The sequence below is a fragment of the Chiloscyllium punctatum genome, chromosome 49 (assembly GCF_047496795.1).
Source record: "Chiloscyllium punctatum isolate Juve2018m chromosome 49, sChiPun1.3, whole genome shotgun sequence".
NCBI lineage: Eukaryota > Metazoa > Chordata > Chondrichthyes > Orectolobiformes > Hemiscylliidae > Chiloscyllium > Chiloscyllium punctatum.
The window spans coordinates 20,565,303-20,592,750 of record NC_092787.1 but is presented as its reverse complement, the minus strand read 5'-3'; the positions used below and the strand labels follow the sequence as shown (position 1 = coordinate 20,592,750).

General features: G+C 46.8%; 1 protein-coding gene across 4 annotated transcripts in view; it reads right to left on the bottom strand.

The window, feature by feature from the left end:
- Positions 1-27,448, bottom strand: part of LOC140469347 (ral guanine nucleotide dissociation stimulator-like) — a 191,106-nt gene that overhangs the window by 29,179 nt on the left and 134,479 nt on the right. For all 4 annotated transcript variants that reach the window (XM_072565778.1, XM_072565777.1, XM_072565776.1 and 1 more), the window contains exons 2-3: positions 2,849-2,959; positions 844-1,037 (exon numbers count right to left, since the gene is read on the bottom strand). In XM_072565778.1, the coding sequence (XP_072421879.1) occupies positions 844-1,037; positions 2,849-2,959 (305 nt within the window). The remainder of the gene's footprint in view (positions 1-843; positions 1,038-2,848; positions 2,960-27,448) is intronic.

The following is a 27,448-nucleotide window of genomic DNA, read 5'->3' as shown; positions in this document are numbered from 1 at the left end:
GTTGTTGTGGGACTGAGTTACTCAGATCCCAAGGGTCTCAAAACCCGGTCCAATGTGTGGACTGGGTCTTTTGGTCAGGAAAGGGGTCACTGACTGTTCCAGCAGATGACAACTCGTCCAATTCACCTTGTTTCACGACAGAACCCAAACAATCCCAGACGGGCTCAAGGAACAGCCTGCAGCCATTGGAATGTACCCCGTGGCCTGAGAATCCATTAACCTCCCATCATCCTATCTAACCAATAAGTAACCCTCGGCAACTTGGTGGCATCAGCTGGTGACTTAGACCACAGAAACAGGCTATTCGGCCCCACACGCCCCTCCTTCCAGCTTACCAGCATGTACTTCTCTCTCACAAACAAAAACAGAAGTCGCTGGAAAAGCTCAGCAGGTCTGTCAGCGTCTGTGAAGAGAAACCAGGGTTAACGTTTCTGGTCTGGTGACCCTTCCTCAGAAAAGGGTGACTTGTTCCGAGGGTCACTGGACCCGAAATGTTAACCCTGGTTTCTCTTCATAGATGCTGCCAGACCCACTGAGCTTTTCCAGCAACTTCTGTTCTCTCTCGCAAATGTTTGACTAATTTTATTGTGTTTATGGTATTCACCTCAACCACTTTGAATGGGAATGAATTCCTCATTCTAAACCACTCACTGAGTCAAGACATTTGGATTGATGAGTGACTATCTAATTTCAATGGCCCACAGTTTTGCTCTTCCTGACAAGTAATCACGACCTTTGGATATATCCCCAGGGAAACCTTTCTAACCTCTTAAAGACCTCTCTGACAGCTCTGCCCCACCTCGGGCCCTTGTCTGCTATTGGAGGTCCCACCAGGCCTTTTACCTGTTCAGCAGCAAGTCCAACACTTGTTTGGTTGAGGCAAAGGCACGGTAAGTGCACAGGAAGATGGTGACATAGGTGGAGTCATTGCCTTTGAAGGCGGAGACCAGGTATTCCACCAGTTTCTCCAGTGTCCCGGCCTTGATGGTCCGCACTTTGCACGTCTCGTACAGGTTCATGGCAGGTTCGCTGTCTACCTGTGAGTGGGAGAGTAGTGGGGGTGGGGGGGGGGGGGTGGGGGGCAAAGGAAGGGCAGGATATGGTCACTCTCTGAGGGAGGTGGGTTTACAGACACGTCCAGCTGCAGGGAGAACACTGCGTCCCCACACGCCAAGTGAACAAACGGAACACAACGTTATCTCCGCTGCTGCAGCATAACGTGAGCATTGTTGCTGAGTACAAGACCAGCAACAACAAAACATTCAGAATGCTACTCCCTTGATGACTCAGGCGAGCTTATCCAGGGAGTGGCAGAATAATAGAGGACAGCTTCATATCCGCCCGTCCTCATAGCATTAATCCCGAGTGACTTCCGCAGTAATGAAAGGACGTCACAACTCACCTAAAAAGCACTTTATGAAGTCTTGCATTCTCGTAAAATAGGGAAATGCATCAGACAATAGGCATCATACAAGCTCCCACAGACAGCAATTATCATAATGACCCAGACAATCAGGGAAACGATGGCCATGACAACAGGAACTACTGCCTTGAATATTCTCTATCCTTCACGGAGGGCAGATTGGGCCTTGGTTTGGGATTTTGACTAAAAGGTGGTGCCTCTGACAGGACAGCATCCCCTCAGTGTCTCTGCATATTTGGAGGTGCGCAGCCATTGGGGTTGGGGACACTGTCCACTCACAAGCGGCGCTCCCTTTCAACTGTAAAACGGAAAAACCGCACACAGCACAGCTTAGTGTGCTGAGGGCAAATGTTGTGTTCCTGCATGAGGAGGTGGTAAATCAGCAGTGACTATCTGTCCTTACGGGGCCGATACGTGGCAGTTAACGTTTGGTCTGTAAGGGACAGAATATGGCAAACGGTCCCACCCCTGAACCCCATCAGCTGAGACCATGTGAATGCAGACTCACTGAATCTGGATGCAGCTGTCTTAATTGGTTCGTTACTGCCTCACGGGATATTTTAGTGAAATGCCAGGGGCAGATGCTGAACCAGGAATCCACCTCAGTACGGAGGGGGGCCTGCATTGTTGGGGGAGGATTTCCACCTCTCAGAGCAGAGCGAAACCAAGGCCCACCCCCTGCCCATGCAGGTGGGCACACTAAATTCCGTCGAACTATTCAAAGAAGGAGGTCCCCTGTGTCCTGGGCAAGGATTTGTCCCTCAAACACAGCGATAAACGGATTATCTGGACATAAATTTGATTCTTGACTTTGGGATCTTGCTGTGGTGAACGCATCGCCAAATTCCTCCCAAGTGCATCTGAGCAAGGCGCTATAGAAATGAAGGCTCTTCATTGGTTTTACAGGAAAGGGATTAGGCCATTCAGCCCCTTGAGCCTGTTCCACCATGCCACGAGGTCATGGATGATTTGTGGCCTAGCTCCATATCCCTGCCTTTGGCCTATCTCTCAATGCCTTTGTTTAACAATAAGTTCTCTCTCTCTCTCAGATTTAAAATTAACAAATGATTTGGCATCAACTACCATTTATGGAAGAGGGTTACAAACATCGAACACCCTTTGTGTGTAGAAGTGCTTCCTAACATCTCTCCTGACCTTAATTCTCAGACTATGTCTCTTAGTTCTGGAGTTGCCAAACAGGCCAAAGAATTTCTCTCTACACAGTGAATATCTTCCCCCAGCTTCAAATTTATTCAAGACTCATTGCTTTGACGAAGAGTGTCAACAGCATCGAGAGGGCGGGGAATGGGAATCGGGGATTACAAGGAACAGGAAACCGGAAACTGGGTGTGGGATTGCTAGAGGGTGAAATCTTCCTTGCTCAGAGGGATTCTGTGCAGTTATAAATGTCCGCTCACTGCTTACCCCCAGCCATCGCTGGCCTTTGCTTGCTGCTTGGTGCACCTGAACTCTCCTGAGCGTTATCGTGTAGATGGCACCATCTTCAGTTTCCTCACCAATCTCCTGTGCAGCGCTCTGAAAAGGAAATGAAATGGTGAGTGCTCTCTCTGACCCGTTAAAGCCCAGCCAACTCAATGGCACGTGGTATTAGCCATTTTTCTTACTTGCAGAACTTGGGCCCCTCTATCAGGGGGTCACTGCCCATCCCCAAATTACCCAAAAGTCAACCACAATGTTGTGAGTCTGGAGTCACATGTAGACTGGCAGTTTCCTTCCCTAAGGGAAGTTAATGATCCAGATATTGTCCAACAATCAATAATAGTTTTATCGTTTTCATTAGATGTTTAATTCCAGATTTTATTTTACAAACTGAATTCAATTTCTACCCTGCTACAGTGCAATTCGAACCCAGGTTTCCTGTGTAGTGATTGTATGGAGGTCAGCCAGGTGAATCTCATAGAATAGGATTTTCCCGGTTGGACCAGGTTAACAGATCCAATCAGGGAGCCTTGGCTGACAGACAGAAACAGGAGTGTCAGAGGTTCTGCTCACTCTGAGAGCTGGCTCTGAGGGAACTGGGTCAGAAACCAGGACTCTCCACGTGTAAATGAAGGGCGACTTGGTGTACGGGATACCAGCCTGTGTGGAGTTATTTCACCCAGAATCTTATTAATCTATTGATTAATAATCTAGAAATAATATCACTTAGGTCATCATCGCCCCATGTCTCAAACCATGTATGAAGGGGTTAAAGGCAATAGGATTCAGGGGTAGCCAATGGGGGACAGAGAAATAATGACTGTCAGTTGTCCTTCGTCTAGGAAGCCTGAAAGTTGCTTATCCTTTAGATCGTTTACAAAGACTGACCAGCATGGTGTCAGTAAGCCACACTGTAAAGGCCACATTCTGCCTTGTCTCAATTGTTGATGAACAAGGTGATTTTCTGGTTCATTAAGTTGTCTCCACTGCTTTCTGTCTTGCCCCAAGTCTTAACGTATAGCTGGACGGCTACTGAAAAGTGGAAGGAACATCACCATAGCGATACTGGCACGGTGATCCATTAAAGTCCTGTTGCCAGGCACAAATTGTACTTAGCACCCTGTTCAGTCATGCTCGCAATTACCAGTTCATTGGGAAGAAACAAAAGCTAACTTCAATAGTGACCTCAGTGAAGTCTGAAGGATTATGAAGAAAGGTGCCGAGAGTTGACCCAGGTAAGTTTGGTTTCCGTGGCAACTGCTTCATGGCACAGTGGTTAACACTGTTGCCTCACGGCGCCAAGGGTTCGATTCTAGCTTTCAGTGACAGTGTGGAGTTTGCACATTCTCCCTGTGTCTGCGTGGGTTCCCTCTGGGTGCTCCGGTTCCCTCCCACGGTCCAAAGATTTGCAGGTTAGGAGGACTGGTTGTGGGAAATGTGGAGTTATGGCGATAGGGTGGGTGGGTCTGGGGGGGATGCTCTTTGGAAGATCAGTGCAGACTCGATGGGCCAAATGGCCTCTTTCTGCACTGTAGGGATTCTATGATTCATTGGATGGATTCCAGCAAAGAGCAGAGTGGACTTGTTGGGCCTTTTCTTGTTAAAACATTTTCTGATCTTATGATGCCACTCCTTTGTATAAGGATATAACTAGCTGAAGTGCTGGTAACATGGTCGTAATGCTGGACCGTGCAAGGCGGGCGTGAGGTGATGGTTTGGATATGGCATCCATCACTAGGCATCTGCCACTAAAAAAGGCCACTGATACTTTCTGACCCAGTGAATGGTATACTGGAGGACCTAAAGGCACCAGAGACCTGTACCTAAAGTAGGGTTGCCAAATCTGGTTGGGCCTATTCCTGGAGGTCATTATCACATAATTCTCCCACCGGACATTTCATTTCTTTCACAGACTCCAGTTCAAACCTGGACAGCCCAAAATCTGGGAGGGAGCTTAGCAGAGGGAAGAAAACAGCCATGGATTAGAGGGCTGGGAGCAAGGATGCAAATTCAGTGGAATTAAAGTCCTCATCAACAACAAACCGTCACCACTTCAAACACAGGAGAGCAACCCAAGTGGTAATGAAACCTGATCAACAACTAATGATGTAATGCGTGCTCCACACACAATAAATCCTTCATCTCACGACCTGGGAGCATCACCATTAAGGGACCATTTGCAAATCTCATCCCTTTCACTCAGCATACAGAGGTGGGGTTTTGAGAGGACGCTCACGAACATTTTCTGTTGAGTTGAATGCCCCAAATTGAACTTTCCAGGGAGGCAGGCTAGAGAGCAGGGAGAGAAAAGTACATTTCTTCAAACTTTTCCATGGAAGGATGGAATTTATGGGATAGTCCCTAGCACAACATTCAGAAACTGCACTCCTTGTGCAATCATGGACTATGTGGGTTCTTACTGGTTGAACATCAATGGGCTCTTGCTGTGCTTGTGGTGGTCAATCACTACTCACTCTTCACTTGATGTTTGTCGGAGGTGGATATTCAGCTGAAACTTGAATCAGGGATTTACAACTGACTGGGTGTAACATGACTATGACAAATACTCAGAGCTGAGGGAACCACTCTGGCCCCGATGTTTTGGAATGGAAGACTCTCGCCAACTCGACCCATATCTCACTCAGTCCCAGTTTGTACCTTCGATGGTTTCTGCCCTTTCCTGCACTTAATCCCTTATTGTTCAAAAGGAAGTTCTGAATCAATCCCTCAGACTGATTTTTTTCTTAATTGAGTTTTTGCCCATTCCTGTAATCCAAATGTGTTTTTAAAAACGTTAGGGACCATAGGGAGCCTGGATAGAGAAGATCGAGACAAGTTGCTCCAAGTGACAGAAGAAACAAGTAGATTATGGACCCGGAGTGGCAGAGGCAACATGTGGGGAAATGACTAGTTAGTAACTAAGACACATTATCAGGTTCTTCAGGGTTATTGATGGGGACCTGGATAACCCACCTGAAGGGAGAAAAATAATTTGACAAGTCTACTGGGAAAGGACGGGGAATTAAAGGCTCCATATAAATGCACGTTATTGCTGCTGCAGATAAAAGGATCTACCCAGAGCGAGAGCATGACCTCTGCAATCAGCAATCAGGTCTACGTTTAGTTAGCAAAAACAGAAATTACTGGAAAAGCTCAGCAGGTCTGGCAGCATCTGTGGAGAGAAATCAGGGTTAACATTTCAGGTTCAGTGAACTGTCCACAGAACTGAGGAAGTTCTGAGGAAGGGTCACGGGACCCGAAACGTTATCCCTGATTTCTCTCCGCAGATGCTGCCAGACCTGCTGAGCTTTTCCAGTAATTCCAGTTCTTGTTTCCGATTTCCAGCACCTGCCTTTTGAGGTTTGAATTCAATTGGATTTATTGTCACGTGTACCGAGGCACAGGTAAAAGCTTTGTCTTGCGAGCAATACAGATAGATCACAGAGTGAAGTGGCATGTATAAAAGTCAATAATAGATTAGCAGCAAAAACAAAAACACAGGTACAGGCGAATGTTGAGAGTTTGTCAGTTTGGATCTACGTGGAGTTAAAATGGGTGGTACCCATGCCAAATCTGTCAACAATTTGTGGGTAGACTTCTCTCTGTCATGATAGCGTCTGCAGAGTCTTGGGGCAGAAGCCTTTTTAATATGGTCCTTTCCAATTGAAGAGTTGTCTGAACTCTGCACTGTCTCTCTGGGTGTTTCCTCTAGCAGCGGGGGCTGTAACAAAACCCGGACTGGATTTCACTGGAAGGCGAACTATCTTAACTGAACATTCACACACAAACACACGTACCATCTCCGGGAGCTTCCCAGCGTGGCATTCAGCTGCTGTTATCGAGGTCGAAACAGCAATCAGCAGTGTGCCTGGGCTTTCCCAAACTTGTCAATCCGATGAATGATTAGTGAATCTGCCTCTGGCGATATGAGCTTGGGCAATGAATCTAATCGAGGGCACCATAGGAGACTCACTCCCTGCCCTGAGGACAGTGTCTGTTCTTCAGGGGGCACCGTGCAAACATCGGCACTGAAAATAGAATTATGAGGTGGAGGTGCCGGTGGTGGACTGGGGTGGACAAAGTCAGAAGTCACACGACACCAGGTTACAGCCCAAAGGGGTTTATTTGAAATCACAAACTTTCGGGGCACTGCCCCTTCGTCAGGTAAAGTGACTTTGTCTATAAGTGACTATCATCTGGTGTTGTGTGAACCATAGAATCCCTACAGTGTGGAAACAGGCCATTCAGCCCAACAAGTCCACACCGAAGAGTAACCCACCCAGACCCATTCCCCTATTCTACAGTTCCCATGACTAATGCACCTAACTTCAGACTAAAATAAAATTATGGGAATAATTACAGTGCAACCGAAAAAGAATCCCTACAGTGTGGAAACAGGCCCTTCGGTCCAACAAGTCCACACCGACCCTCTGAAGATTATCCCACCCAAAATCATTCCCCATTACTTTACACTTACCACTTGACTAATGCACCTAACCTACACATCCCTTAACACTATGGGCAACTTAGCACGGCCAATTCACCCTAACCTGCACATCCCTTAACACTATGGGCAATTTAGCACAGCCAATTCACCCTAACCTACACATCCCTTAACACTATGGGACAATTTAGCACGGCCAATTCACCCTAACCTGCACATCCCTTAACACTATGGGCAATTTAGCACGGCCAATCCACCCTAACCTGCACATCTTTGGATTAGAGTTTCCCTGTGCATAAAGTGAATTGTTGAGATATGGAATGTGCCAACTGAAAGGGTGGGGGAGTCTGAATCAATAATAAGCTTCAAAAGAGAATTGGATATAAACCTGAAGGGTGGAAAGCACTGCCAAGTTGAGGCAAAGTCCTCCCATTCTTCCCACACCATGGGGCTGCTCTCTCCTTAGGGGGAGACGACTGGTGGTGGTTTAACCTGAGGGTCACTATGCTTCAGGTGAGGGGAGGGGTTGGGAAGGAGAGTCAGAGAATCCCTACAGTGCAGACAGAGGCCATTTGGCCCAGTGATGTTACACCCCACCCTCCGAAGAACATCCCGCACGATCCCCCCCGGACCCTGCGTTGGCCGTGGCTAATTCACCTAGCTCCTTTGCGATAAGCCTCAGCCAGTAAGGGGTTTGAACCCATCAGAAACCAGCCGACTGAGCTGAACTGATCCCCCTCCCCACCTCCCCCCAGGACCTGAAGGAACGGGCAATGGAGTGGAACTAATGACACAGCCCTAACAGTGTGACAGTATCCTGTTGTGATCCTGCATCAACTCTAAGAGCAGATCGTGAAAAGGCCAGTGCTAAGAAAGATTGCCAGAAGTGTTAGCTATGAGCATGGAGTGATTACACTGTCCCTGGGCCCTCTGAGTGACTCGAATGTAGCAGTTGAGTGGCTCCTATCACCTCCACAGCCTCCTCTGCTCAAAGCCGTTAATGACTATCTGAACAGGCAAACAGTGACATTCAAAGATGTCGATGTCTTTCTGATAAAGGCCTGACCAGTTTGTTTGCGGAAGGAAGGGACAGCAGTTGTTGCTAGCAGTCGAGGGACGACACGCTCGGAGGATGCTGTGGCTGCATCGTGTTCAAAAGGGGCTGGCCCAGCCAGCAACACCCACATCACTCAACGTGAATGAAAACTGAACCCAGCCCTTTCGAAGGAGGCAAGAGGCAGGAGCAGCCCATGGAACCAACCTCAATCCGATAACAGGTTCCCACTTTCCCTTGATTCCCGCCTTCCCCGGTTTTAAATTTTCTCAACAATACAGCGTCCCCAACCCTCTTTGGTGCAACTTTTGAGTGAATTAGAGTCACAGAGATGTACAGCACAGAAACAGACCCTTCGGTCCCAACTCGTTCATGCCAACCAGATATCCTAATCTAATCTAGTCCCATTTGCCGGCACTTGGCTCATATCCCTACAAACCCTTCCTATTCATATACCCATCCAGATGCCTTTTAAATGTTGTAATTGTACCAGCCTCCACCACCTCCTCTGGCAGCTCATTCCACAGACACACCACCCTCTGTGTGAAAAAGTTGCCCCTTAGGTCTCTTTTAAATCTTTGCCCTCTCACCCTAAACCTATGCCCTCTAGTTCTGGACTCCCCCACCCCAGGGAAAAGACCTTGTCTATTTATTCTAAATAAGTTGGTTGGCTTTCTAATCACAAGGGACTACAAGTTTATTGCCTCCCCCTGCCCCCCCCCCTCTAAGTTTGACTCTCTGAGCCCCTGCAGCATTACAGCGAATGGGTGCCTACCCCTTCCAACGGCCCTTCCGTTGCTGGAGAATAGGATTTAGAAATGACTACAGTTCTCCAGATGGGCTCTGTCTAACTGAAGCATCGTTCCCTTCCCTTTATAGTTTAACCATTCCACGCCCCACCCCACCCCAGCCAACGTTGCACTCCGCTGTCTGTTTTCTGCTGATTCTGGAGCACGAGTGCGAGCAGCAAAACTGGGCTCCGTTACAACGAACTCACTCCCCAGCCAGAGCGTCTGGGTTCGATTCATACCTTAACCCGGGCCTCCAAAGACAAATCGCCTGGTTGTTTATCTTTCTGCTCCCCCTGGGATGAAAGCAAGAGCTCCGTGCTTTGCCGAGACAACAATAACAACTTGCATTTGTGGAACACCTTCAGGGAAGTGAACGTCCCTAGAGCCTTCACAGGGACAATAATCAAATAAGTTTCTGACGACAGGCCACACCATGGCCTGGAAACCAAATGCAGGGCCTAAGAATTAAAGCCCTGGGTGGCTACAGGCAAAGTTGCCAAAGGTGAACCGATCAAAAATGGGGATTGTCGCAGAGGCCGGAATTGAAAAGGCAGGACTTTATGTGTAATTCACAACATGAAGCACTTTGGAATGCCTTGATTATGTCACAAGAGGCTTGGCTTGAAGTCGATTATGAATGGCTATTTGAGAAAACTAATGAGTGTGGACAGGTGGTGGTAGCAGGACTTCAAATAAAAAGGGGCAGCTGCATTAGTCCATTTGGTCCATCTACCATCCATCAAGACCTTAGCTCCACCAGCCCACGTGTCCCTGCATTTCCTCAAGATCCAAACATCTACCATGCTCTCTCCTGAACATACTCAATGACAGGGCATTCACGTGTCTCTCAAACAGATTCACAACTCCTCAGTTGAAGAAATTTCCCTTCATCCCCGTCTGAATGGGCCAAGCCTGTGGCCGTGTGTTCAATCTTAGTGTTTTTATTGACTGTTTTATCCCCCTCGGGGAGAAAGAAATAGATCAGGTGGTCTGTTTGGAAGTTTCCTTTTCTCCAGCCAAAGGAAGCATTTATTTGGCCCACACCCGGCTAATAGTTCACTTCTCCTTTGCCTGTACTCCAGGGAATACAGGCCGACTGGAATCCCTACAGTGCGGATACAGGCCATTCGGCCCAACAAGTCCACACTGATCCTCCGAAGAGTAACCCACCCAGACCCAGACCCATTCCCCTACTTTATTACTCCACATTACCCCTGACTAATGCACCTCTCCCGTTCACCCCTGAACACTCTGGGCAATTTAGCGTGGCCAATTTCCCCAACCTGCATATCTTTGGACTGTGACAGCAAACGGAGGAAACCCAAGCAGACACTGGGAGAATATGCAAACTTTACACAGACAGGTCGCCAGAGGCTGGAATCGAACCTGGGACCCTGGTGCTGTGAGGTAGCAGTGTTAACCACTGAGCCCCCATGCTACCCATGCTAATAGGACAACCCCACCCCCAGTCCTAATGAACGTGGTATCACAGAACAAGAGCAGGCCTCATGGCCCTTCGAGCCTGATCTCCCATTCAATAAGATTGGGGCTGCTCTGATTTGAAGCTCAGCTCTGCATTCCTGCACATTCCCTGGTAAGCATTCATCCCCTCCTGTTCAACTGCAGTTGTTCTCCAGTTGTTCATTCACCAGTGCCCTGTGTATTTCACTAATCTGCTCCAGCACATGCATGGACACTCCCTTCTGGTTTAAAGGTATCACCCTCTGTCTCATTCCCTACAGCACAATCTTAGAATTCATTTAAAAAGACAGTAACTAGTTACCGACATTGGTTAGAGACTGGTTTTACTAGTCTCCTGGTTAGATCCCCTGACAGTGTACAGAAAACTTTACTTTCAGTTTAAAAGAGTAGAGTCAGATTTATTTTTAGTTGAAAAGAATAGAGGTGGCTTCATTTTACAATTTTAAAGAGCTTTACTCTGTATCTAACCCCGTGTCCCTGTCCTATTTGATGGGAATAACGTAGAGAAAGTTTTATTTGGTATCTATACCCATGCTGTCCCGGACCTGGGAGCGTTTGATGGGGATAATGTATATGGACCCTGTGCTGTCCCGAACCTGGGAACGTTTGATGGGGATAATGTATATGGACCCTGTGCTGTCCCGAACCTGGGAACGTTTGATGGGGATAATGTATATGGACCCTGTGCTGTCCCGAACCTGGGAACGTTTGATGGGGATAATGTATAGGGACCCTGTGCTGTCCCAGACCTGGGAACGTTTGATGGGGATAGTGTATAGGGACCCGGTGCTGTCCCGAACCTGGGAACGTTTGATGAGGCAGTGTCAGGAAACTTTATTTTCAGTTTGAAACAGAAGAGTGAGCTTTATTTTTGTAACAGCAAGGAGCACACTGTTAGCTTCCCCTACTTGCTGTACCCATAACATTCTGTCATTTGTGTGCAAGGACTCCATGTCCCTGTGGATACTTCCCACACAGTGAAGGTCAGCCCACCGGTAACCCCTCCCCCACCAAACACGTCAATGTTTCAGAAAGAACGTTACATACTGGTCCAATCTGCCCTGTTTGCATGGAGCTCCAGTAAGACCAGTAGGTCACTTTCAGGTATTACTGGCTTTGCTTTAACATCTTTTCAGGAAGAAAGAAAATGGTGTGAAATGTGAAATTCCCTGCCACAGGAAACCAAAATATTGAAGGCTTTCAAAGAGAGATGTCAGAGAATTCATTCAGAGGAGAAAAAGGCCCTTCGGCCAATTGAGTCTGTACAAATCCTCCAAAGAGAATCCCTCCCAGACACAGTCCTCCACTCTACCCCTGTATTCATCACAGCTAACCCACCTAACCTGCACATCCCTAGACACTACAGACAATTGAGCAATCCACCCTAAATGGCACCTCTTTGGACTATGGGGGGGGAAACCCATGCAAACACGGGGAGAACGTGCAAACTCCACACAGACAGTCACTCGATGGGTCCCCAGCACTGTGAGGCAGCAGTGCTGACCACTGAGCCACCGTGTCATCCATATCACTATAGTTCTCAGGACTAAGGTAATCAAAGGATATGGGGAGAAAGTGGGAACAAGCTGGATAATCAGCCACAATCATGTTGAGTGCTGAAGCATGCTTGAAGGGCCGAATGGCCTACTCTTGCTCCATGTTTCTAAGCCAAGGCAGAGCGAAAGCAATCTGAGAGATGGCCAGTTTCAATTTGCCTCCCTGATGCCCAGTTTCGGCACGAGCTTCAGAGCTGGTACTTCCATATTTAAGAAAGTGCGGTTACTAATTCTGTGACTGTTCTTCTGCAGTTTGGGAAATTCTGATGAGGTTGCTCAGCCACAGAAAAACTTCCACAATGTCAGCTTCAATGGAGAGTTGATGAAACGGCGCAAATACTTCCCCTTTATCTTGTCTCAGGGCAGTTATTTTTGGGAAGGCCATTACCTCGCAGATTCCATTTCTCGTTCTGTGCCTTGCTTTTATTTTTAACCTCGCTCCACGTGCTGCATGTGTGTGGGGTTTCCCCTGATGAGGATGTGTCACAGCTTCTGTCACCGCACGTGATTTCTCCAAACGACTGCACTGAAGACTGAGTCAAGGAATATCCAGCTTGCAAGCTGGCAGATCGCTGTGGAGAACAACGTGCATTTACGTAGCCCCCTTCAAGTCCCAAGCCACTTCACAGGTCAGTAGTCAGGCAAAAGCAACCTCCTGCCTCAATGTCAGTGGGCCCAAAGTATTCTCAGAATGAAGCAAGGGTGTGATTCTTAAAAGCGAGTATGCCCTTAGATAAACTGACTACACAGAATGCAGGCTGACACCCCCAGGCTACTATAGAGGGCTTGTGCCCGAAACATTGATTTTCCTACTCCTCGGATGCTGCCTGACCTGCTGTGCTTTTCCAGCACCACTCTAATCTCCAGCATCTGCAGTCCCACTTTCTCCTAGTATAGAGCACCAATTCACTGGTCAATTCATTTGTCAGATGAGACGCCAGTTCTGAGCATAGATTAAAGGAGTTGGGACTGTTCTCCTTGGAGAGAGGATAGCTGAGATAGAGGCTTTCAAACTCACGTGTGTTGGATAAAATAGATAGGGAGAAGCAGTTCCCACTCATAAAAGGAACAAGAATGAGAGGGCATAGATTTAAAGTGATGTGCAAAAATAACTTTTTCATCCAGCGTGTAGTTCGGATCTGGAATCTCTGACTGGAAACGTGCTGGAGGCTGGTTTGACAGAAACATTCAAGAGGGGCATTGGATGGTTACTTGGAAGAAATGGTGGAAAGGGATATGAAGAGAAGGCAGGATATTGGCATTCGATAACGGAGCTGGTGCAGCAACGATGGGCTGAATGGCCTCTTCTGTACTGACAGAGACAGAAGTTCACCTGCCTCTCTTCCAACCTAGCTCACTGCATCAGGTGCTCCCGATGTGGTCTTCTCTACATCAGGGAGACCGAATGTCAACTTAGGGAATGGTTCACCGAGCAACGCAACCGGGCCCTCAGAGGCTAACCGGACCTCCCAGTCACCGCCTGTTTTAATTCCCCTTCCCACCCCTTTTCCAACATGAACCATCCTTGGCCTCCTTCATTGCCACAACGAACCACACTGCAAATTGGAGGAACAACACCTCATCTTCCACCTGGGCAACGCATAGCCTGGAGAGTTCAACACTGAGCTCTCCAATTTCAAATAACCTCCGTTCCCATCCCCTCCCTTCCACCAACCAGATTCATTCCTCCCATTGACCAACCAGGTCGTACCCTTTACCTGTATTTACCTATCCCCACTTCCCCACCCTGCCCCGCCCCCCCCCCTCAACCTGCAGCTCCCCCTACACCCACCCCGAGTCCTGAAGAAGGGTCATAACCAAAATGTCAACTTCTCCACCCCCTGATGCTGCCTGGCTTGCTGTGTTATACCAGCCTCCAGCCCGTCTCTTCTGCATTGCTGCAATTCTGAGATTAAACTGGGACTTCCGAGTGGACGTGAAAAAAAAATCCTTGGCATTATTTTGGAAGTGTTCAGGCTGTTCTCTCCAATGTCCTGGGCCAATGTTCATCCCTCAATTAAAATCATTCAAACCAAATCATCTGGTTGTCATATCATTGTTATTGGTGGGAACTTGTTGTGCACAAATTGGCCGCAGCATTCCCAGCTGTAATTATCACTTTCACCCAAGTCAGAAGATAAATCCCATTCAGCTCAAACCTTTCCTCTGAAGGTCAGTGCAGGCCTGAGGGAGTGCCACATTGTTACAGGTCCCTGTCCCAGACTCTTTTAGTCAGCTGTTAAACGGACGCTTTTACAGGAAGCTGGGGTGAAGATTGCAACTTGCAATCTTACTATGCCTTGGTGAACACTTTCCTGCCAACCAAAGCTAGTTTTGTTCAGCTTGCTTTCGGTTTTTGGAACTTGCTGTGTGTAAACTTACAACAGTGGTTAGCACTGCTGCCTCACAGCGTCAGAGAACCGGGTTCAATTCCCGCCTCAGGCAACTGACTGTGTGGAGTTTGCACATTCTCCCCGGGTCTGTGTGGGTTTCCTCCGGGTGTTCCGGTTTCCTCCCACAGTCACAAAGATGTGCAGGTCAGGTGAACTGGCCATGGTAAATTGCCCATAGTGTTAGGTGAAGGGGTAAATGTAGGGGAATGGGTCTGAGTGGGTTGCTCTTTGGAGGGTCGGTGTGGACTTGTTGGGCCGAAGGGCCTGTTGCCACACTGTAGGGAATCTAATCTAATCTCAATACTGGTTACAGATCAAAGACTGGCAACATATCAATAGTGTTTTGAGAAGATTGCTGGGGGTATGGTTGGGCGCTATATAAATGCAGATCTGTATAGGCATTTGGCATTCCAGAATGTTTCTGGACTGTATGTTATGCATGGATGATACTTATTGGATTCTTTCCTGCTTTGGTTTATGGAAGGATTACTGTGGTTATAATTTCCATTCAGTTAAGTTGTTCTGCAAATGTGCACACACAGAAATGTACACACGTATACAGAAACACGCGTGTACAAATGCACGTGCGCACACATGTGCACACAGACTGACACACATATACACACACACAGACTCTCACATAAACAGAAACAAACAAACAAACTGCTGAATGCCTGGCATGAGAAAATTAAAATTGGTGTTTTGTCTCTGTCTGAGGGCAGAAGGTTTAATGGGAGAACTTTTACTTACACTGCTCCACCTCTCAGTCACGATGTGGAGAAGCCAGCGTTGGACTGGGGTGGACAAAGTCTGAAGTCACACAACACCAGCTTTCAGAATACTGCTCCTCTGTCAGGTGATGAAATAAACCGGTTGGACTATAACCTGGTGTCATCTGACTTCTGACTTGGTCCAGCTCTCAATGTGGTGCCTCCTAAATGTCTCGCCTATCATTTGTTTTCCCGTATTTTGGTATTTTTGAGCACTGCTGAACATGAAATGCCTACCTTTTCCATTAGGGCTCTTCAGGACAGCATCAGGCAGCTTCGTTTTACTCAGTATTAATAAAAACTCCCCATGATTTACAGGAGCGGCATAGCTCACAAACCCCAAACTTTGGGAGTCTTGACCCTCGAGACCGCGTCAGATGGAACAGCAAGATTGGCAAGCCAAGTTTATCTTTTCAACAGATTAAGCAGATACTTCCTGCCGATTGTTAAATGTTCCTCTAGTTTTGTTCTGTTGACTGACTGGTGTACACCGAGGTTCTGTTTTGAGAACTGCATCTCTGACACTCAGTTCACTAAAGTTCCAGCACTGAGGCCTAAATGGGATGTGCCTTTGAGGTACCCCTAAAGGGAAGGAGTAAGCTAGTCTCCAGCACTGCTGCCCTCACCTCTGACAGCTCAAGAAACAATCATAAAAAGACAAACGGGCGGTCAGGCTTACTGAAGGTAGAGCCTGTGGCAGCCAAGGTCAGGGACTTTCTGCTCAGAACCAAATTGGTCAGACTATCCCACAACTAGCATTTAAATTCCTGTATTGCATAACATGGAACAAGCACAATTAAGCAGTGAACTACTGCCAAATGTGTGTGTGCGGGTGTATGTACATGTATGTGTGTGTTTGTAAGTGTGCGTTTGAGTGTGCGTCTGTGTGTGTGTTTGTGCATGTGTGTGTGTCTGTGTGTGTGCGGGTGTATGTACATGTATGTGTGCGTTTGAGTGTGCGTCTGTGTGTGTGTTTGTGCATGTGTGTGTGTCTGTGTGTGTGCGGGTGTATGTACATGTATGTGTGCGTTTGAGTGTGCATCTGTGTGTGTTTGTGCATGTGTTTGTGTCTGTGCGTGTGCGTGTGCGTGTGCGTGTGCGTGTGCGTGTGCGTGTGCGTGTGCGTGTGCGTGTGTCTGTGTGTTTTTCAGGCTGTCTGGTTACTAAGCAGAGATTATTGCTGAGGAATGAGAAAGGCTGATAGTCTGGCTATTCGACATTCCTCGGAGAGCCACAACAACTGTCAGCTTTACAGAGAAATCATGTCCCGAAACTGTTCTCTTCCTTTGCATTAAATCACCGTCCCTCATTAACTCTCAAAACCCCGGACTCGAAGTGCAACTCAGCCCTAGTTTGGAGAGAAGAATGAACTTTACAGGGACCCTGTCTCAGGAGATTGAGGGGGAGGAACTGTCTGTTTCTATGGGGATTCTACTGCAAAGCTACCACCCAGCACAAGCCTGGGTGAAGTCATTAGCCACAGCCCACAGTGTCATACAGCAGACCCTTCGGTCCTGGGAGGGAAGTGAAGCAGGACCACATGGGGGCACAGGCATCATACTCTGATGGAGATTCCACAGGGGCGCCACTCTACATGAAGCATGGCGCATGGAGAGGAGACTGCTCTCCAGGAACTGAAACGGCTGGTACGGTGTTGGGGGCGGGGGGGGGGGGATCTTGCGTTTCATTCTGCACCACCCTCCCGCCATTGCAGCTAACCCCTGACCACATGCCACACCCTAAAAGGTCAGCTCGCCTGTGGGTAGGGTTGGCACCAGCTGTGGCACAGGTCTTGATGAAAGGCTTCTGCCCGAAATGTTGATTTTCCTGCTCCTCGGATGCTGCCTGACCTGCTGCGCTTTTCCAGCACCGCACTAATCTAGGCACAGGTAGCAGCCCTGTGTCAGTTAAAGTGCCGCTTCAGAGACCCGAGCACAGATTCGAGACTGACACATACGCACAGGACGGAGGGAGTGCTGCACTGTCAGAGGCACTGTTCGAGATGTGAAACCAACACTGTATCTAGTTCTCCGGCGAATCCCACGGTAATATTTTGAATCAGAACGATGAGAAGCAGCTGGTGGTTCACCCTCATTCTCTGATCATAGGTATGCTTCACTCACTTCAGAAAACAGATTCTTTAGTCAATTTACAAACTGATACTAACCATGTTGCCTATGTTTGAACTGGATGATGCTTCAAAAGTATTTTATTGGCTGCAAATCACTTTTGCAAATCCTGTGGGTCGTGCCAGCAGCTATATAAATGCAAGTTCTCCATTTCAGATGGAAGGTGTAGGCAGTTATCTGACACAATCCTCTCCCAACATTCAAATGAAAAGACATGTCCCAGCTTGGGAACCTGGGTGGTGCTGAGGCCTAGTTACTAGCTCAGGAATATTTAAAACCCAGCCTGTGGTCGTTGTGTTGCTGTGTTCTCCCAATAGGATTGGGCAATGATACGTTTACACACATCCAGATTGTCACATCACTCAGGCCTGAACTCCAGCCTGGGTATCCAACTGGCGATATCTCAATGCACAGCACATGACTGAAGAAAGATTGAAGCTCCAGCACTTGCGCTTAAAAACGATTATTCTGAAGTCCTGAGAAACATAAGATCGAACGATAGAGTTGTTTCCTTCACTTACTAGCTAACTCAGCAAAGGCCAAACATCATTTGCTCGGCCTCAATTGTGCAAAGCTGAACTATTCAAGGAACAAGGGAGGTGTTTAGGTGCCCACTTTTACTGATAGTGTCTAGGGAGAATATTCCCTTACACCACTTGTTCTCTCCCAGTCTCTACGCCACGGGCTAGTCACAACGGTGCACTGAAGAGTCCCCAAGTCCAAATGTGGCAAGCAACTCCCTCTGTTCACTTCACGGGCTTGAGTGTTTTTAACTAATGGCTACAACGGATAATCAAGCCTTACACTGTTTCTGTTCTCACTAAGGAGACCAGGCAGCAGAGAGAGCATGGCCTGTCCAGTCAGCTGCTGTGTTAACAGTGTTAAAGCAGTTGAGCATCATGACTGATTTTGAGGTGTGTGCAGCTCACTGATATCTCAATGTAGCAGCAACGCTGTAGGGAATCTTAGATCTCCTCAATCACAGAATTCTAACGCTGTAAATCTAATAGAATCTGGGGCAGCATGGCGGCTCAGTGGTTAGCACTGCTGCCTCACAGCGCTAGGGGCCAGAGTTTGATTCCAGTCTTGGGCAACTGTCTGTGTGGAGTTTGCACATTCTCCCCATGTCTGCGTGGGTTTCCTCCCACAGTCCAAAGACACGCAGGTTGTGTAGATTACCAGTGGGAAATGCTGGGTTATGGGTGGGGTTGATGTGGACTTGATAGGCTGAATGGCCATCCTTTAGGGATTCTATGATTAATGTCACAAATTCATATTCACATTAAATGCTTTGAGTAATGTCTTGCAATAATCCCTGCTTGTCCTCCCCAAAACCCTGACCTGATCATATGACTAGAAGCATTCACAGACTGCACCAGTTGTTGGACACAATACTGGATCTATGAGAACAGATTTTCAAAAACACATTCATTCAATCACCTATTGTTATCTTGTTCAGCCCGGGCTTGACAAATAGTTAAGGGCGATCAATCATACAGAGGGACACAGAAGGAAATGGAAGCTCAGTGCAGTGTTTTGTTTTTCCCTCTCTATAGAGGGCTGGAGTCAATGAGATAAAATGACTGAGTCACTCTGGAACAGGCACCAACAAACTGAGAAAGAAAAGAGCTTTCTCGAAACGCAGGCTGGTTGTTAATCAATGTGGCGTTGTAAAGGAAGGATAGTCCTCTCTATTTTACAAACCATTCGTGCTCATAAACAAGCCCTCTACACCTCAGTCGCTCAGCAGCCATAGTGCAGATGGCAGGCAGTCTGAAAATAAATTCTGTTGCTTCCAACATTCTTGCCTTCCAACCTCACTTTCATCTTCACTGTGTTTCTCCCTGCATCAGGAAACTCCAGTCTCATAGACAAAGTGTTTGTTCCCCTCAGTGAGCTTAGTCAACACCAACTTGCATTTATATTGTGCCCCTAGTACTGTGAAACATACTTCACAGGATTAACTATCAAATGCAAAAGGAGATATTAGGCCAGGTGACTAAATGCTTTGGCAAAGAGGCTGTAATAAACTATAGTAGGACCATAAGACGCAGCAGCAGGAGCAGGCCATTCGGCCCAGTAAATCTGCTCTGCCATGTAATAGCTGATCTGATCGTCCTCCACTCCACTCTTCCTGCCTTTTCTTTTTATAGGAAAACACCCGAGTGGCCAGTGACAAGCACTGCCCTTCACATCAAAGGGCAATTCTCCTGTTTATATATTATTTTTCTCCTGTTTATTTATTCTTCTTTTCTTTTCTTTTTTTTTCATTTTCTTTTTCTTTTTTCCCTACACTACCGCCTAACTGCGGTAGTGCTTATTTTTTCCCCAGCACCCATGGTGTGTGTGCGCGTGTGTGTAGATGCTTCCTGCCTTTTCCCCATAACCCTCAATTCCTCTTATTGGTTCAAAATCTATCTCAGCCTTGAATTTACTTAACGATCCCACTCCACTCTGGTAAAAAATTCCACAGATTCACTCCCCTCTGAGAGAAATAAAGTTCCACATCATCTTTGCCTGAACTCTTTTCTGAGAGATAATGCCCTCTGGTTCACACGAGATAGTAAGATGAAGGGAGAGTTTGGGTCCGGTTGGCAGTTTAAAACACGTGCAGCAGTGCAGGGAGCAGAGTAAAGTGAAGGTCGAGTAAGGGGATGAGATTGCAGGAGCACACTCAGACTGAACTTGACCAGACAGGGTCACCAACATTCCTCTGTAGGTTATAGCCAATTAGCAAAAGAGAGTTCAGAGTATTGTCAGGATGCAGGAAGTGAGAAAACAGTGAGCGTTCATAATATGTCTCGGTATGAATGTGTGTGTGTGTGTATGTTTGTGTGAATGTAAGTGTTTCTGTATTCGTGTGTATATGTATGTGTCTGTATATAAGTGTGTCTGTGTGTACACATGCCTGTATATACATGTTTGTGTCTGTACACATGTGTGTGTCTATATGCATGTGCGTGTCTGTACACATGTGTGTATGTATGTGTGTGTCTGTATATGCATGTGTGTCTGTATGTGTGTGTATGCGCGTGTCTCTGTACACAGGTGTGTGTGTGTGTGTGTGTGTCTCCACAGGAATGAAGGAAGGACATCAAAATCAGGCTCTACGCTGACCTTATCCCACTGGATACTCAAACTCCTTTCAGCACAATTATGCCAATTTATCACTGCTATGGACTGAACCAACTCTGTCCTATTAACAGCTCTTTCAATCTCAAACCATATTTTCACACACTCAAAGGGCAAGAAGGGCAGAACTCACAAGGGAAATTTTCATCTTCCCACCACCTTGCACCCCCACACCATCCCCCAACCCGACTACATGGTGGATAATTGATGTTCACAACTGTGAGCTAGCACAGCAGTGAATCTGCAGCTCTGTGCTAGCAGAGAAAACAGTTCAGTTGTTCAAGCCCATTATGTCCATGCAGATTCCAGTCATTTCCTTTCCAGTTCAGCAGTAACAGGGTGTTTGTTAACTGCAGGCGGAACCTGGCGCGTTGTCAACATTTCACTGATTACAGAGAGAGGAAGAGCAGAGCCAGTTCCCTTCGCTTGGGAGGGTCAAGGTTCAAATTGGCGCACACACACATCTCATTGTTCAACAGGCCCTGAAGGTCCTGTAAATATCCTTTTGAAGGAGGGCTGTCATTTTTAGTAAACGGGCCCCGTAAGCTAAAATTACTGGTGATTAAGTGTACACAAGTCCTCTTGATAAAGGCTTTAACAAATTTGTTTCCCACTCACTCGTCATCCATTACCCACTGCGCTAATGCTCCTCACATAACACTGGGCTAAATTGGCAATCTGACATGAATGGGCTGGTTGGAGAGGCAGTGGCGTCATGGTAATAATACCGGGCTGGACAACTAGAGACTTACGGCAATGCTCTGGGGAGATGGGTTCAAATCTCAGCAAGCAGCTGGCAGAATCTAAATTCAATTAGACAATCAGATCTCTGCCTCTCGAAGAGCAAATGATGTCGAGGTGAACGCCAGGAGCTTCGAGAGTTCAAGGGAGAAAATTAGGGGGATAATGATGGCAGGTGGGTTTCCCACTCAAGGCGGCCAGAGCAGGCGTGATGGGCGGTTTGACCTGCTTAAGCGCTCTCTTACGATTCTGTGGATGCTCTCAGACGGGCCCCTTGGCGCGCACTGTAGAGGAAGCTGTTCCGCTTTCCTCATTCTGAGTGCCAGCTGCGGCAGAATTAACCTTGGCATCTATCATTGTGGAATTATTTGTGCTAAAGTGGGAAACCTGAACTGGGATTTAAGGAGTGACTTTTATGACCTGCAGCCACCATGCAGCTGCCTTTGAAATGTTATTCCGCTTGCACAGCAAGAGTCCACGATTGCAGTGAGATATTGATCAGGTGATCTGCTGGGTTTTTTTTTATTTGGTACTGGTTGAGGAGAAATATTGCCCCAGACAGCAGAGGGAACTTCCCTGCTCCAGGCTCTTTCATGTCCATAAGAGTGGTCACTTGGGACCTTGCTTTGACACCATCCCCATCCTTGAACACAGAGGCGATTGTAAAAGGGTTTCCAGGCTGCCCTGCAGATGCTCTTGGGCAGGGTCCAGAGGGGAAAAAGCAGCAACACTTGGAAACGATGGGACCGGTCCAACCGAAGTTCCACTTTCAGGTCTGTTTTCACCGCTGAGCCGACTTGATGTTCGAACAAGAAAGTGAGAAAGAAAGCAAAGGAACGAAAGAATGAAAAATAAACAAAAGAGAGGGAAACGAAAGAGAGAAAAGAGAGAAAGAAAAAGGGAAGGTAGAAAGGAAAGAAAAGTAACTGTGAGAGGAAGAAAGGGAGAGAAGAACAAAGAGAGAGAGAGAAAGAAAGAAAGGGCAAACTAGCAATTACATAACAAGTTCCGTAACCTGTGGTTGTCAAAGCTTGACACTCTAATTGACGGTTTGGTAGATTCTGGTCAGCAGACAGTCCAGAAAGTTCCCCAGTTTCACCATGAGTTTTCACTAGTTCATTTGAACTTGCTGTGGAAGTGCCAGTGTTGGACTGGGGTGGACAAGTCAGAAGTCATACAACACCAGGTTATAGTCCAACAGGTTTATTTGAAATGACAAGTGCTGCTCCTTCTCGCTCTGAAGGCTTGTGATTGAAAATAAACCTTCTGGACCATAATCTGGTTTCATTTCACTTTTGATCACATCTGAAACTCATTAAGGTCAGGGCCCAGCCAGTGACCTGGGATAGGGATGGGAGAAACAGCTGGAAAACTCTGTAACCCCAGATGTTAGGATGGAGGTCAGCTCCAATCTAACCCCACCTCCCACAGCTGAACAGCTGTCAATCTCCATTAGCTGAGGCCCACACTCAAAGAAGGGCAACTGGTGACAAAACTGTGCTCTCGCCAGGCTTCAGAGAGAGGGAAAAGAAGGAGAAAGCACCTGATGGTCTGTGTGCAATTGAGTAGTAAAGGTAGTCAGTGCTGACTGATGCACAGAACAGCAATTCTCGAGAACTCCTTCCTCACTACCACACAAGGGAGATTCTTTGAAAGAGAAGACCTTCCTGCATTGGCTGCCAATATTCATTTTGTTGAAGGTGGCTGGAGTTTAGTTTCCCAGTATTGTGGCTTCCTTTTAGTCATTATATTTTTAACTTGAGTGTCCTTGGGTAAAGTAGAAAAACACACAATAAAACATCTGTGCTGAAGATTACATATCTGTACATTCCCACAGCCAAGACAGTAAAGGGAAAAAAAAACAAGACTCGTCTTTCCACTTGTGTAATTCCCTGAATCTCAAATCTCACTCCAGGGCTCGAGCTGAAAGATCAAGGGCAGTACCGAGGAGCAGCTGCATGTCAGTGTCAGAGGTTCTGTCCTTCGAATGAGACATCTGCACTCTCAGGTGGGGGTAAAACATCTCCTGATGCTACTCTGAAGGGGAACAGGGGACACGCAGTGAAGCAGAGAGACACATGTTGGAAGATAAAGTTGAATAATGAGGCCTCGTCAGAGACACCAACATTTTGAGATAAAGCAATTAGAACCCCTACGCTGTGGAACCCAGCCATTCGACCCATTGAGTCCACACGAAGCCTCAGAGGAGCATCCCATCCAGACCCACTCCCCTTCCCCATAATTCTCATGGCAAATTCACCCATACATCTCTGGGCACTGCAGGCAGTTCAGCATGGCCAATCCACCTAACCTGCACAACCTTTGGATTGTGGGAGGAAACCAGAGCACCCAGAGGAAACCCACGCAGACACAGGGAGAATGATCAAAAAACTACACACACACACAGTCACCCGAGGCAGGAATTGAACTCGGGACCCCAGCGCTGTGAGGCAGCAGTGCTCCACTGAGCCACTGCGCCGCCCAATTAGGAAGAAAAGAATGGGATCTTCTTGAACATGTTGGCTGCTGGTCAAGGCATGGCCAGTCAACTTTACCTCTGAAGACAATGGCCATTTGAGGAAGAATTAAAACAAAGCAAACGGTGGAATTCTGGCTGGGTCACAATTTCTGTGGCCCCAAACAACAAAATCCATAAACAGAGAATTAATGTACACTCACAGTAGCGAGTGGAATAGGAGCAGCTACAAGGTTGGCTGCCATTTGCTAATCTTTTAAGGAGCTTTATGACACTGTCGGAGACGATAATATAAGCAGATTAATAAGAGGAAGTTGAATGTGAACTTATAAAGGGGAAACATGCAGGTCCAGAGGGAAAGAATGGAGCTGTTTGGATGGGTCTATCAAAGAAGAAGCATTTGCTCAATGGGCTGAACGGTCTCCCTAAGTACAGTGCTGTTCTATAATTATTCACCTCTGCATTTAGGATTGTAACATGAAAAAAACAACACCTTGCATTTATATGTAGTCAATTCCTATTGTCCCCATACCAGCAGGAATCGAATCTGTTTAAAGTTGACCCAAAGCAAACAAAGAGGTATTAGCAACAGGTGACAAAAGGTTTCCCAGTGGCAGGTTTCAGGCTGATTAAGGAGCAAAAAGAGGCAGAGAAATGTCAAAATGGCATTTCACAGCTGTGACTAGGCGGCTGACGACAGGATCCCCAATGGTAGGGAAATGGTTGAATTTAGAAACAGACTAGAGGCCAAGAATTGGAGGGGTGCAGCGTTCTCAAAGGTTTGGAAGAATTTACAGAGATCGAGAGACACAAGGAGGTGGGGAATATCCGAACAGTATTGATATACATACTGGCACATCCAGTGGCATTTCTATGGGAAGAGATGTGGACCTCAAGCAAGGAGGAAGGAGGGGGATAACAGACTGTTGCACAACGGCTGAGGGATCTTGTATTTGTTACCACTGGAATTTAATTTTGCAAATGCATTTTCAAATTTAATTATGTGGCAAAAATATGACCCAAAACATCTAACTAGAACATTTAACCAAACTGTCAAAAAACTTTTTAAGTAATAGGATGAGTTTGAGAAGATGATTTAGCAGCAGAAACTCCTACCTGTAAAAATTGATTATAAATGCGTGCACACACATATATAAGCATCCCTACATCCATCTCCAGGGCAATGTCAGTAATGTAGTAATGTTACTGGACTAGAAATCCAGAGGCCTAAGCTAATGCTCTGATGACGTGAGTTCAAATCTCATAACGACAACTAATTGCTTTAAATTCAGTGAAAAAATGTGGAATGTAATGTTAGTTTCAGCATTGTGACTGTAACACCAGACATCAATTGTTGTTATAAATCCATCTGGTTCATTAATATCTTTAGGGAACCTGCCACCCTTACCTGGTCTGGCCTACATGTGACTCCAGACCCACAGTGATGTAGTCATCTTTAAGTGACCTCTGACTCAGTTTGAGGGCAATTAGGGACGGTCAATTTCAAGTTACTAACCACATCCATGGATATGGGGATATCACAGGAACGTGGTAGATGATCAAGGAGAAAGTGAGGACTGCAGATGCTGGAGATCAGAGTCGAGAGTGTGGTGCTGGAAAAGCACAGCCGGTCAGGCAGCACCCGAGGGGGCAGGAGAATCGACGTTTCGGGCAAAAGCCCTTCATCAGGAATGGTGGTAGATGGTCAGCCATGATCTGGGTGGGGCTGGGTCTGGCGTGGGATCTTCTCTGGACGGTCAGTGTAGACTCGATGAGCTGAATGTACTGTAGGGATTCTATGAATCTAGAATAGGGAGCAGTATTGAAGGGATGAATAGCCTAATTCCTACATTTTTGCTCCTAACGCACCATGAAAGCTCCAAAGACCATTGACTAAAGTCAATTTAGCTAGGACTGCAAGATGCACAGCGCTGACGTTAACCTCCAAAAGACCCTGAATGCGGGATCTGGAGATGGTATGGGTTGATGTTTTTGAAGCATTTTTCTCCTCACTAACTGCAAAGGCAGGAAACCGCAGTGGATGCCTTTGGCCGTTTTTTAAGAAGTGCAGACATCCCACATATTCCCAGACGCTCAAGGACATTTTGAGATCTCGGGTGTTAGTTACGAAGCAAGGTTAAAAGTCTAACCCTTGGCCGGCTCAGATGCTGCCTGTCCCGCACTCTCGGTTCGACAGAGAAGGACCTCTGACTGAGCAGGTTGGGTCTAATTGTCTCCTCATTAGCCATTATTCGAGATGTCAGATGAGGCCCAGGCTGAGATTAAATGCTGCTGCAATATCATAAAACATTTCCTTATAAACAGATTTCTAATTTCAATACACTCAGAGGCCTAAAGCTCCTTTCATTGTGGAATGCATACAAATCCCCTGCACTCCAGAAGCAATTATTCTACGAAGAGAGGCAAGAATAATAACACATGGTGCTCGACATATATAAATCATTCTTCTTTGAGAAAGTGATACTTTCAGTTTGGAGCAAAGTCATAACTAATATACGTGTGTGGTGTGTGCGTGTGGGGAGGGGTTCAAATTGGGGTCAAGTCCTCACAACTGCTCCCACTCCTTAGAATAAAGGCAAAATACTGTCAACTTTGGAAACGTGAAACAACCAGAATGTCGATAGAAGAGTTAGACCAGACTGAAAAAAAATGTTAACTCTGTTTCTCTCTCCACAGATGCTGCCAGACTCAGTGAGTTTCTCCAGTGTGTCCCCACCCATCTCCCACTTGTTAAAGAAAAACATGAAACAAAAACAAAAGCAGGCAGTGCTGGAAGCATTCAGCAGCATCTGTGCAGAGTGAAACAGAGTTAACATTTCAAGTTTGGCATGACTTCCCCAGCACCCGCAGTGATTTATTTTAAAAACACATGATTGCGTTCAGGATTATAGAGGGCAAAGTTAAACATCGGACTGTACACACAGCAATAACAGGGCGCTATTACTGTGTCTCATATCCCATAGGCAAAATATCATCACATCAGCAAAACAGTGCAGCAGTCAGTCACATCGCCATAGCAACAGCAGGGCTGGCTGAGACAGAAAGCGAGATGTCTCCTCACTACAAAACTAAGAAAGAACTGTATGTAACAAACAAAAATAAACAAACAGAATGCTGGAGAAACTCAGCAGATCTGGCAGCATCTGTGAAGAGAGAAAGCAGAGTTAATGTTTTGACTCCAGTTCTCGAAGGTTACTGGACTCAAAATATTAACTCTGCCTTCTTTCTCTCACTATAGATGCTGCACAGACCTTCTGAGTTTTTCCAGCAATTTAATTCTGTTAAGAAAAACAAAAGAACTGCGAGTGTTGTAAATCAGAAACAATAGTAGCGGATGCTGAAGAAACTCAGCAGGTCTGGCAGCATCTGGAGAGAGAAACCGCAGTTAATGTTTCAGGCCCATTTGACCCAAAATGTTAACGCTGATTTCTCTCCAGATGCTGCCAGACCTGCTGAGTTTCTCCAGCAATTTCACCCTGCTTTCTCTCTCACCAGATGCTGCCGGACTAGCTGAGTTTCTCCAGCAATTTAATCCTGCCTGCTCTATCCACAGACTCGACCAGACCTGAAAAGTTTCTCCAGCAATTTCACCCTGC